The sequence below is a fragment of the Dendropsophus ebraccatus genome, chromosome 1 (genome assembly GCF_027789765.1).
Source record: "Dendropsophus ebraccatus isolate aDenEbr1 chromosome 1, aDenEbr1.pat, whole genome shotgun sequence".
Taxonomy (NCBI): domain Eukaryota; kingdom Metazoa; phylum Chordata; class Amphibia; order Anura; family Hylidae; genus Dendropsophus; species Dendropsophus ebraccatus.
The window spans coordinates 233,651,086-233,665,501 of NC_091454.1; the positions used below are offsets into that span (position 1 = coordinate 233,651,086).

At 42.6% G+C, this 14,416-nt stretch overlaps 1 protein-coding gene across 1 annotated transcript in view; it reads right to left on the reverse strand.

Moving 5' to 3' along the window:
• The window catches only part of SLC2A4 (solute carrier family 2 member 4), a 42,724-nt gene extending 29,121 nt beyond the window's left edge, over positions 1-13,603 (reverse strand). The window contains exons 1-2 of the mRNA XM_069950375.1: positions 13,438-13,603; positions 11,609-11,733 (exon numbers count right to left, since the gene is read on the reverse strand). Coding sequence (XP_069806476.1) covers positions 11,609-11,733; positions 13,438-13,547 — 235 coding nt within the window. The 5' untranslated portion in view covers positions 13,548-13,603. The remainder of the gene's footprint in view (positions 1-11,608; positions 11,734-13,437) is intronic.
• Positions 13,604-14,416: the final 813 nt, after the last annotated feature.

Here is a 14,416-nt window from a genome sequence, read left to right on the forward strand (position 1 = left end):
CTGTATTACATGTGTGATATTACATGGAGGGGTCTGTATTACATGTGTGATATTACATGGAGGGGTCTGTATTACATGTGTGATATTACATGGATAGTGTCTGTATTACATGTGTGATATTACATGGATAGTGTCTGTATTACATGTGTGATATTACATGGAGGGGTCTGTATTACATGTGTGATATTACATGGAGGGGTCTGTATTACATGTGTGATATTACATGGAGGGGTCTGTATTACATGTGTGATATTACATGGTGTGGTCTGTATTACATGTGTGATATTACATGGAGGGGTCTGTATTACATGTGTGATATTACATGGAGGGGTCTGTATTACATGTGTGATATTACATGGATAGTGTCTGTATTACATGTGTGATATTACATGGATAGTGTCTGTATTACATGTGTGATATTACATGGATAGTGTCTGTATAACATGTGTGATATTACATGGTTAGTGTCTGTATTACATGTGTGATATTACATGGATAGTGTCTGTATTACATGTGTGATATTACATGGAGGGGTCTGTATTACATGTGTGATATTACATGGAGGGGTGTGTATTACATGTGTGATATTACATGGATAGTGTCTGTATTACATGTGTGATATTACATGGAGGGGTCTGTATTACATGTGTGATATTACATGGATAGTGTCTGTATTACATGTGTGATATTACATGGAGGGGTCTGTATTACATGTGTGATATTACATGGATAGTGTCTGTATTACATGTGTGATATTACATGGAGGGGTGTGTATTACATGTGTGATATTACATGGATAGTGTCTGTATTACATGTGTGATATTACATGGAGGGGTCTGTATTACATGTGTGATATTACATGGATAGTGTCTGTATTACATGTGTGATATTACATGGAGGGGTCTGTATTACATGTGTGATATTACATGGAGGGGTCTGTATTACATGTGTGATATTACATGGAGTGGTCTGTATTACATGTGTGATATTACATGGAGGGGTCTGTATTACATGTGTGATATTACATAGATAGCGTCTGTATTACATGTGTGATATTACATGGATAGTGTCTGTATTACATGTGTGATATTACATGGATAGTGTCTGTATTACATGTGTGATATTACATGTGTGATATTACATGGATAGTGCCTGTATTACATGTGTGATATTACATGAAGGGGTCTGTATTACATGTGTGATATTACATGGAGGGGTCTGTATTACATGTGTGATATTACATGGAGGGGTCTGTATTACATGTGTGATATTACATGGAGGGGTCTGTATTACATGTGTGATATTACATGGAGGGGTCTGTATTACATGTGTGATATTACATGGAGTGGTCTGTATTACATGTGTGATATTACATGGAGGGGTCTGTATTACATGTGTGATATTACATAGATAGCGTCTGTATTACATGTGTGATATTACATGGATAGTGTCTGTATTACATGTGTGATATTACATGGATAGTGTCTGTATTACATGTGTGATATTACATGTGTGATATTACATGGATAGTGCCTGTATTACATGTGTGATATTACATGAAGGGGTCTGTATTACATGTGTGATATTACATGGAGGGGTCTGTATTACATGTGTGATATTACATGGAGGGGTCTGTATTACATGTGTGATATTACATGGAGGGGTCTGTATTACATGTGTGATATTACATGGATAGTGTCTGTATTACATGTGTGATATTACATGTGTGATATTACATGGATAGTGCCTGTATTACATGTGTGATATTACATGGAGGGGTCTGTATTACATGTGTGATATTACATGGAGGGGTCTGTATTACATGTGTGATATTACATGGATAGTGTCTGTATTACATGTGTGATATTACATGGAGGGGTCTGTATTACATGTGTGATATTACATGGTGGGGTCTGTATTACATGTGTGATATTACATGGAGGGGTCTGTATTACATGTGTGATATTACATGGAGGGGTCTGTATTACATGTGTGATATTACATGGATAGTGTCTGTATAACATGTGTGATATTACATGGTTAGTGTCTGTATTACATGTGTGATATTACATGGATAGTGTCTGTATTACATGTGTGATATTACATGGAGTGGTCTGTATTACATGTGTGATATTACATGGAGGGGTCTGTATTACATGTGTGATATTACATGGATAGTGTCTGTATTACATGTGTGATATTACATGGATAGTGTCTGTATTACATGTGTGATATTACATGGAGGGGTCTGTATTACATGTGTGATATTACATGGAGGGGTCTGTATTACATGTGTGATATTACATGGATAGTGTCTGTATTAGATGTGTGATATTACATGTGTGATATTACATGGATAGTGCCTGTATTACATGTGTGATATTACATGGAGGGGTCTGTATTACATGTGTGATATTACATGGAGGGGTCTGTATTACATGTGTGATATTACATGGATAGTGTCTGTATTACATGTGTGATATTACATGGAGGGGTCTGTATTACATGTGTGATATTACATGGTGTGGTCTGTATTACATGTGTGATATTACATGGAGGGGTCTGTATTACATGTGTGATATTACATGGAGGGGTCTGTATTACATGTGTGATATTACATGGATAGTGTCTGTATAACATGTGTGATATTACATGGTTAGTGTCTGTATTACATGTGTGATATTACATGGATAGTGTCTGTATTACATGTGTGATATTACATGGAGTGGTCTGTATTACATGTGTGATATTACATGGATAGTGTCTGTATAACATGTGTGATATTACATGGTTAGTGTCTGTATTACATGTGTGATATTACATGGTTAGTGTCTGTATTACATGTGTGATATTACATGGAGGGGTCTGTATTACATGTGTGATATTACATGGAGGGGTCTGTATTACATGTGTGATATTACATGGAGGGTGTGTATTACATGTGTGATATTACATGGATAGTGTCTGTATTACATGTGTGATATTACATGGAGGGGTGTGTATTACATGTGTGATATTACATGGATAGTGTCTGTATTACATGTGTGATATTACATGGAGGGGTCTGTATTACATGTGTGATATTACATGGAGGGGTCTGTATTACATGTGTGATATTACATGGAGTGGTCTGTATTACATGTGTGATATTACATGGAGGGGTCTGTATTACATGTGTGATATTACATAGATAGCGTCTGTATTACATGTGTGATATTACATGGATAGTGTCTGTATTACATGTGTGATATTACATGTGTGATATTACATGGATAGTGCCTGTATTACATGTGTGATATTACATGAAGGGGTCTGTATTACATGTGTGATATTACATGGAGGGGTCTGTATTACATGTGTGATATTACATGGATAGTGTCTGTATTACATGTGTGATATTACATGGAGGGGTCTGTATTACATGTGTGATATTACATGGAGGGGTCTGTATTACATGTGTGATATTACATGGAGGGGTCTGTATTACATGTGTGATATTACATGGAGGGGTCTGTATTACATGTGTGATATTACATGGATAGTGTCTGTATTACATGTGTGATATTACATGTGTGATATTACATGGATAGTGCCTGTATTACATGTGTGATATTACATGGAGGGGTCTGTATTACATGTGTGATATTACATGGATAGTGTCTGTATTACATGTGTGATATTACATGGAGGGGTCTGTATTACATGTGTGATATTACATGGTGGGGTCTGTATTACATGTGTGATATTACATGGAGGGGTCTGTATTACATGTGTGATATTACATGGAGGGGTCTGTATTACATGTGTGATATTACATGGATAGTGTCTGTATAACATGTGTGATATTACATGGTTAGTGTCTGTATTACATGTGTGATATTACATGGATAGTGTCTGTATTACATGTGTGATATTACATGGAGTGGTCTGTATTACATGTGTGATATTACATGGATAGTGTCTGTATTACGTGTGTGATATTACATGGAGGGGTGTGTATTACATGTGTGATATTACATGGAGGGGTCTGTATTACATGTGTGATATTACATGGATAGTGTCTGTATTACATGTGTGATATTACATGGAGGGGTCTGTATTACATGTGTGATATTACATGGAGGGGTCTGTATTACATGTGTGATATTACATGGAGGGGTCTGTATTACATGTGTGATATTACATGGAGGGGTCTGTATTACATGTGTGATATTACATGGATAGTGTCTGTATTAGATGTGTGATATTACATGTGTGATATTACATGGATAGTGCCTGTATTACATGTGTGATATTACATGGAGGGGTCTGTATTACATGTGTGATATTACATGGAGGGGTCTGTATTACATGTGTGATATTACATGGATAGTGTCTGTATTACATGTGTGATATTACATGGAGGGGTCTGTATTACATGTGTGATATTACATGGTGTGGTCTGTATTACATGTGTGATATTACATGGATAGTGTCTGTATAACATGTGTGATATTACATGGATAGTGTCTGTATTACATGTGTGATATTACATGGAGTTGTCTGTATTACATGTGTGATATTACATGGATAGTGTCTGTATTACATGTGTGATATTACATGGAGGGGTGTGTATTACATGTGTGATATTACATGGAGGGGTCTGTATTACATGTGTGATATTACATGGATAGTGTCTGTATTACATGTGTGATATTACATGGAGGGGTCTGTATTACATGTGTGATATTACATGGAGGGGTCTGTATTACATGTGTGATATTACATGGAGGGGTCTGTATTACATGTGTGATATTACATGGATAGTGTCTGTATTAGATGTGTGATATTACATGGAGGGGTCTGTATTACATGTGTGATATTACATGGATAGTGTCTGTATTACATGTGTGATATTACATGGAGGTATCTGTATTACATGTGTGATATTACATGGATAGTGTCTGTATTAGATGTGTGATATTACATGGAGGGGTGTGTATTACAGGTGTGATATTACATGGATAGTGCCTGTATTACATGTGTGATATTACATGGAGGGGTCTGTATTACAGGTGTGATATTACATGGAGGGGTCTGTATTACATGTGTGATATTACATGGATAGTGTCTGTATTACATGTGTGATATTACATGGAGGTGTCTGTATTACATGTGTGATATTACATGGATAGTGTCTGTATTAGATGTGTGATATTACATGGAGCGGTCTGTATTACATGTGTGATATTACATGTGTGATATTACATGGATAGTGTCTGTATTACATGTGTGATATTACATGGAGGGGTCTGTATTACATGTGTGATATTACATGGAGGGGTCTGTATTACATGTGTGATATTACATGGAGGGGTCTGTATTACATGTGTGATATTACATGGAGGGGTCTGTATTACATGTGTGATATTACATGGAGGGGTCTGTATTACATGTGTGATATTACATGGAGGGGTCTGTATTACATGTGTGATATTACATGGAGGGGTCTGTATTACATGTGTGATATTACATGGAGGGGTCTGTATTACATGTGTGATATTACATGGAGGGGTCTGTATTACATGTGTGATATTACATGGAGGGGGTCTGTATTACATGTGTGATATTACATGGAGGGGTCTGTATTACATGTGTGATATTACATAGATAGCGTCTGTATTACATGTGTGATATTACATAGATAGTGTCTGTATTACATGTGTGATATTACATGGAGGGGTCTGTATTACATGTGTGATATTACATGGAGGGGTCTGTATTACATGTGTGATATTACATGGATAGTGTCTGTATTACATGTGTGATATTACATGGATAGTGTCTGTATTACATGTGTGATATTACATGGATAGTGTCTGTATTACATGTGTGATATTACATGGATAGTGTCTGTATTACATGTGTGATATTACATGGATACTGTCTGTATTACATGTGTGATATTACATGGATACTGTCTGTATTACATGTGTGATATTACATGGAGGTATCTGTATTACATGTGTGATATTACATGGATAGTGTCTGTATTAGATGTGTGATATTACATGGAGTGGTCTGTATTACATGTGTGATATTACATGGATAGTGTCTGTATTACATGTGTGATATTACATAGATAGTGTCTGTATTACATGTGTGATATTACATGGATAGTGTCTGTATTACATGTGTGATATTACATGGAGGGGTCTGTATTACATGTGTGATATTACATGGAGGGGTCTGTATTACATGACAGTACCATCACTGGCTAGGCTATACTGCACTACCAACCACCATAGAAGTGGTGTCACCGCTAGCATCTCAGTGTGGGACCAGTAGTAGAACACAACACCACGGCCACCACAGATCTGGCGTTCACCACCAGGATTCAGACCTGGTTGCTGCCTTATTCCTTCAGTATTGTGTACGTTGCCTGTCCGTCTGTTTTCGGTGCTTACTAAAGAACTGTGTATCCTCACCCGCTCACGCGGATTACAGTAGTCTGACCAGCCAGAAGATAAGTGCCCCGAAGATCACAAGTGGGGGAGCCATCTTATTGTATCGGGACTGTAACATGTATTTTCTGGCTACGCAACAACTTTCAAATAGCCCGCCCGCAAAAGGCTGCCATAGCTTCAGCGCCACCTGCTGGCAGAACAGGAAACAACACAGCCTGTAATCGGAAGTCTCGGATCCGCCATCTTGCTGCTCCAGTCTACAGGAGTTTTTCCTATTACTTATTTTGTTTTATCTTCTATAATTTCTCACAGTTTTTTTTATGTGGTAACTATTGCATAGATCTCTTGGCGGTGTTGAACGAGATGCCCTGAGGCAAGGGATCGACCCTCGGGTGGAAAACCTTTAAGGTACAAGAAGGCGTCCAAATGGGAGTCAAGGTTGTTATTGTCCTGCCCACATGTGACTTTCCAGGTCAATGGTGTACCTCTAGATGCCTATAAGACGCCGGCTCACAAGTCACCACCATTGATCACCAGGTGTTTTGATTGTTTGGATCTGTCTGTTGAATTTCCAGGAGGTCTGTCACTCCCATCCCCCAGATTGGTTACTGGGAAGCTACAATTCAGCTAGGTAGAGATGGGTACCAGGTCAAGGTGTAATTGTGACTGAAACCTATGGAAGTACAAGCTCTGATATGGTGTTCTTGAATTCCATCCGGCACTGTTTTGACCATCTTGAAGCCTTGCTTGCCTCTCTCTCCTCTGCTCCTTCCTCTGACAGAAAGCCATCAGCTGGCTTAGTGCCCAACACAAGTTTGCCAATTCCCAGGGAGAAATTTGCAGAGTCAGAATTGCAGACCACGGCCAGTATTCCTTCCGGCCAATAGTGAAGTGGTGATCTGGCACCAAGCCCGATCCGGCATAGGGAATGAGGACTACCAAGCCATCTTGGACCCAATCAATGATGATGGCCATCCACTAATCAAAGCCTTGTCACAGTCTCCAACGAGTACCCGTCCGTCTTGTCAACCTTAGTGATGTTCCTGCTCGGCTGCCTAAGGACCATGCGGTGGCCCAGCTGTACCAATTGCATCCAGAAGATGTCCTGGCAGAGAGCCCCAAGGATAAACAGGGTTCAGTCAACTCACATTCTGCTTCCACACCTGCCACCCCTTGGTGTCCGACTTCCATATAGGAGATGCCAACACTCCTACAGAGCACATCAATGGAGTCCTCAAGGTAGTCCAAAAACATCCTCTGGCCTTAAGCAAGAATCCCCTTGACTATGGGAAGACAACATAACAGCCCCAGCAATGTATCAACCAGTAAAAGCTCATACAAGAAATGAAAGATGCCAAGGTAATTCAGGACAGCCAAAGCCCTTGGGCTGCCCCCATTGTCCTAGTAAAGATGAAAGATGGCGCTATCCGCTTCTGCATGGACTATAGGAAGCTTAATAACAGCACCCACAAAGACGCCTTTCCTTTCCCCCGGACAGAGGAATCCCTCACAGCCCTGGGGTCAGCATCCTACTTCTTCACACTTGACCTAACCAGCGGATACTGGCAAGTACCTGTAGCCCCAGAAGACCAGGAGACAACTGCTTTCACCATGGGACTCTATGAATTTACTGGGATGTCGTTTGGCCTATGCAACGCTCCTTCTAGCACCTTATGGTGTCATCTTCTGAAACCCCGTGTTAACTACCTGGACCACGTTGTCAGTTGCACAGGCATCCAGCATGACCCAGAGAAGACAACTGCAGTTTCAAATTGTCAGAAGTGTCCTGGGATTGGTGTTACTGGCTCCTCCTGTATTTCTAACTATGTAGAATGGCCGGACCAGGGACAAATAAAACCCTTCTGCCTGGTGTCACCCAAGTTGTATTCTGTAAGCTCCAACGAGCAGGTCTCCTTTATACTTTGGATTTTTATGTTGTTTTTATTTATTCTAATTATTTTACTGTGTATTATGTACCTCTGTACTGTCTGCATAGATAAAAGTGCTGCGGAATCTGTTGGCGCTATACAAATTTTTATTATTATTTTTTGCAGGATATCACAGGCTCTTCATCCCACACTTTGCCCAAATTGCTGCCCCCCTGACAGAGCTATTGTGCGGCTGTCCAAAAGTTGTTCCTGGCAAAAGACTGTCCATTAACTGGCAACAGGAAGAAGAGTAAGCTTTCCAGGCATCTCCTCTTACTCAGCTCCCAATTCTGGCCTAGCCAGATTACACCCCCCCATTGCGGCTATACACAGATGCCAGCTACCAAGGCCTACCAGCTGTCCTCTCACAAGTCCAAATAACAAAGAGCCAGTATACCAGTAGAAGCCTTAGAGAAAGTGAAAATATGATCAGAACTACAGCTCCTTCATATTAGAACTCTTAGCCTGAGTCTGGGCTGTCACTGAAAAGTGCAAAGACTATCTGGCGGCCTCCAGCTTTACAGTCTACACAGACAACAACCCTCTGGCGCACCTCAACACTGCTAGGCTTGGTGCATTAGAGCAGAGATGGGCCTCACGTCTGGCCAACTTCAACTTCACGTACCGCAGTGGAAAGGCTAATGTGAACAATGATGCTCCTGCTTACAGACTGGCGAAAAGCCATCTTGTGAAGATCAGTGGGAAGATGTTGAGATGCCACCCCTCTACAACAGTTTTGCCCATCAAGAGGGGATGACGGTGGTCAAACAGGAAGAAGATAGTCCCAAGACTGACCCTCGCCAAGACCTGCCCAAATGGAAATTGCTCCAGACATAAAGCCGTGTCCTTGGAGAACTTCATGATTACTTGCTCACCGGCAAGTTACCCCTCAGGCTACGCAAAGCTCACCCAGACACTGAGCTACAGCAACTCTGGCGCCAGAAAAAAACACCTATTCCTCCAAAGAGGCCTAATTCTCAGGAATTCCCTAGATCCTGTCACTGGAAAAAAGAGTCCAGCAGATCCTCATCCCCAGGCGAGATGCCAAGATGATTTTGGATGCATATCAGGATCAATCCAGCCACTTTGGAGTGCACAAAACAGAAGCCACAATCCGGAGAAGGTTTTTTGGGTCAGTATGAAGACTGACATTGATGGATGGTGTCAGAGTTGCCCGATTGCAACCTTGCAAAAAGAGGGAAGACCAAGGCCCGTGCACCCTTGCATCCTATCAGTACCTCCAGAAGAGCCATACCTCAATACAGCTACGCCACATGAAGCTGCCAGCATTTACCAGGTTCAAAAGATTGGGAAACTACCTGTTAATGTCCAACGCAACCGGCTGAAACTCTGCAGCGACGGAGACCTACCTACCCGGCTGTCAGCTGTTGAAAACCCTAAGACCTATCCTGCTCCTGCTAGTCTACCCTCAATAGGGGAAGTACTCCTGAAGGCAGAGCGCCTCTATTTACCCTACGGTCCTGTTGCTACTCCAGTTCCAGCAGAGGTTTCTATAATCCATCAAGAAACCCAGATCACCTCCCTCTCTACCAACGGGCGGACAACAGCTCCCTTGACTCTGTTATCCTCCCACAAAAGAACGTCATCGTAAGAAGATCTACCAGGCTCAACAAAGGTCAACCACCAGCTCGCTATGATGACCTGGTATATATTTAGATTTGCCCCTCGATTTAGGCCCCTAGATCTACTATTCCCCTTGATTGTTTGTTTGTAAATAGTGTAGTCAGTTTAGTTTAGTGACTTTGTACCAAAAGGCATGGACTAATGAACTTCTGCTATATATATAACTCTTAAGGACTCTTGATGGCAAGTTTACAAAGTTATTGCACTATGGTCGATTTAGTTATTGCCTTCTGCTTTGTTATACTGTTCTTTATATTGTTGCACGTTTTTCTATTATATTGCCAAGTTACTCTATAACCCTTGCTGTGCTTAACCTTCAGTTCTATCTTTCCTCCAGGTGTTAAGCTGTGGGTGGCTTTTTCCAAGTGGGGGAGTATGTGGTGTCCCACACTTAACTTTGACCAGTGCCTATAGCACTTATCACTTCAGTGGTGATGAAGGTGCATTCTTTAGTTTCACCACAAGGTGCCAGTGTTATGTTTAAGCTCTGTTATGTGTTGCACAGCTGTAGTCACTAAAGGGTTACTATATTACTGTACCACAAGGTCTGTGCTGACCAATAGGAGATACTCATTCTTTTCTACCTATGTGTGCTCTATATATACACACACAGAGACACACAAAGCCCCTAGGGAACTGTTGAGTTGTGTTATTGGACAGAGATACACGTGTATGTAGAACCCAGAGACCTTTCACTTCCAAGCTATAACTACAGACATTATGCAATGTTCAACCCTAAAGGAGGACAAGTCAGACATCACCCCAGCCCACGCCGTGAACCTCTCTTAAAAGTGCAGGGCGGTATCCTAAGGCAGAGGAACTGACCCGGATAGAGCAAAGCTACTGTAACCAAGGTCTACATACTTTATCTCGCAGCTCAGGTGAAAGCGGGACATCCTTGAACACTTAAATTCGCCCAAGTAACTTAGTCTGGGGCTTGTTTAACCCCAGTAGGACGGGTACCCCGACAGAGCAGGGCAGAAGGTGGTTTAGTAAAACACGAGCACAAGTACTGCTCCTCTACCTCAGCACAGATCCAGTGAGTTCAAGTCTGTATCACCGAAGTTATCTATTGCCAAGTTATCCTGTTTTACCAGAGACTATCAGTAAAGCCATCTTATTTATTTTACTGGAACTCTGTGATCATTGCACCTGCACATATTGGCTATACACCTTGGGTCACTCTCCCCTTTCAGTGGGTGGCAGTACCAACAGTCTGGGTGGGTCATCTTCCCACTCTGGACCACTGTGACAAGAGCCCGAGGGACCCATCACAGCCTGGCAGGTCACCGATCATTTCAGGGGGATAGTATAGCCAGCCACCAAACAAATCAGGTATACCACCACACCTGTGTGCTGAACTAAGACTGGCATCACAACAGTACCATCACTGGCTAGGCTATACTGCAACCACCATAGAAGTGGTGTCACCACTACCATCTCAGTGTTACCGGTAGTAGAACACCACACCACGGGCCACAAGAGATAGATAGATAGGAGGGAGATAGATAGACAGGGACAGAGATAGATAGGAGATAGGAGATAGATAGACAGGGACAGAGATAGACAGACAGAAGACAGATGTCTTACCTGAATACACTCCAATGAGGAACCTCCCGATAATCATCATTTCGTATGATTGGCTGATCTGGGTCAGTCCCATTAAGCTTCCTCCAATGAAGGCGAATATGTTATTGATAATCATTGCTCGCTTCCTGCCCGCAGTGAAAAATCACAATATTAGATCATAATCATAGCCAAGAACAAGGAGGACACCATACAGACCATCACAGGACTAGAGGAACACCTCATAGACCATCACAGGACTAGAGGAACACCTCACAGACCATCACAGGACTAGAGGAACACCTCATAGACCATCACAGGACTAGAGCAACACCTCATAGACCATCACAGGACTAGAGGAACACCTCATAGACCATCACAGGACTAGAGGAACACCTCATAGACCATCACAGGACTAGAGCAACACCTCATAGACCATCACAGGACTAGAGGAACACCTCATAGACCATCACAGGACTAGAGGAACACCTCATAGACCATCACAGGACTAGAGGAACACCTCATAGACCATCACAGGACTAGAGGAACACCTCATAGACCATCACAGGACTAGAGCAACACCTCATAGACCATCACAGGACTAGAGCAACACCTCATAAACTACCACAGGTCTAGAGGAACACCTTAAACACCATCACAAGACTGAAGGACCATCACAGGGACAGGGGAACACCTCATACACATCAGAGGATGAGGTGGAAACCCCATAGACCATTAAGTACACCTCATAGACCACCACAGAAGTAGAGGACACCTCATAGACCATTGCAGGACTAGGAAAACACCTCATAAACCATAGCAAGTCTTGGGTCACAACTCATAAACAGTCACAGGACTAGGGAAACTCCTCATTGACCATCTTAGGAGTAGGGGGACACCTTATAGAACATCATCGGACTAGGAAAACACCTCATAGACCATCACAGGACTAGAGGAACACTTCATAGACCATCTTAGGAGTATGGCGACACCTTTATAGACCACCACAGGACTAGAGGAACACCTCATAGACTACCGCAGGTCTAGAGGAACAACTCCTAGACCATCAAAGGACTGGAGGACCATCACAGGGACAGGGGGACTACTCGTACACCATCACAGGACTAGGTGGAAACTCCATAGACCATTACAGGACTATCAGTACACCTCATACACTACCAAAGGAGTAGGGGGATACCTCATAGACCATTGCAGGACTAGGAAAACATCTCATAGACCATAACAGGACTAGAGGAACACTTCATAGACCACCTTAGGAGTAGGGTGACACCTTATAGAACATCACAGGACTGGGGAAACAACTCATGGACCATCACTTGACTAGGAATACACCTCATATAACACTACTGGATTTGGCGGGACTATTTATACACCATCACAAGACTAGAAGCATACCTCCAAGACCCTCACTGGACTAGGAGGACACCTCATACAACCCCACTGGACTAGGAGGACACCTCTTCCATCACAGGATTAGTGGGACACTTCCCAGATCACCACAGGACTAGGGGGAGACCTCATACAGCATCACAGGATGAGGGAGATACCTCAGGCACCATCACAGGATTAGAGGGACACCTGATTAAGGAGAGCAGGACCACCTACAAGTATTTCCCACCCCCAGGTGATGTCAGTACAGGATTCTGATGGGAGGTGGAGGGGCAGGGCAGGAGGACCCGCCACCACCACTACTGCTCCATATAGACTGGAGATTGTTACATTACATTGACCGGCCCCTGCTGGGGGTTTCCTGTCATTCATCCTTATGATACAGTCCTGAAGTGGCTGACAACAGGGAGCAATAAACTGCACACCGTAGAATTTAAACTCACCGTCCAAGCCACTGAGACACGACTCCAACACATAGAGAGGATACCATCCCACCAATGGAGAAGATGGCCACGGACAGAGACCAGAGCGTCCGCAGGAGTCCAGGGTCCATTGACTGGGAATGTGGAGATCTGCGGCTGATGTAGGATTCATTATAACTCTGTTCGATGATCTGCAAGTCATGTGAGAGAAGATGTCAGAGGTGAGGGTCACAGAACCCCGCTGTGGCCTCACCAAGGGATTAGACCTAAGAGACCCCTCTGGACCCCCAAGGTGGTGCCATGACTGATCCATCCTAGACGCGCTCTGCTACGCCATTCCATATGGAGATGTGGAGGACTCATGGACATCTGGTGGTCCCTGTCTTGCTATGTTATTCCATATGGAGATGTGGAGGACTCATGGACATCTGGTGGTCCCTGTCTTGCTATGTTATTCCATATGGAGATGTGGAGGACTCATGGACATCTGGTGGACCCTGTCTTGCTATGCTATTCCACATGGAGATGTCAGGAACTTATGGACATCTGGTGGTCCCTGTCTTGCTATGTTATTCCATATGGAGATGTGGAGGACTCATGGACATCTGGTGGTCCCTGTCTTGCTATGTTATTCCATATGGAGATGTGGAGGACTCATGGACATCTGGTGGTCCCTGTCTTGCTATGTTATTCCATATGGAGATGTGGAGGACTCATGGACATCTGGTGGTCCCTGTCTTGCTATGCTATTCCATATGGAGATGTGGAGGACTCATGGACATCTGGTGGACCCTGTCTTGCTATGCTATTCCACATGGAGATGTGGAGGACTCATGGACATCTGGTGGACCCTGTCTTGCTATGCTATTCCACATGGAGATGTCAGGAACTTATGGATACCAAGGAGTTTCCGTAGAGTGCTGTTCACACCACAATGTGTCTGTCTATCAAGCCTATATGTTTTTTTTTTGAAGGTTTTATTTATGCATTTTCTAAAAAT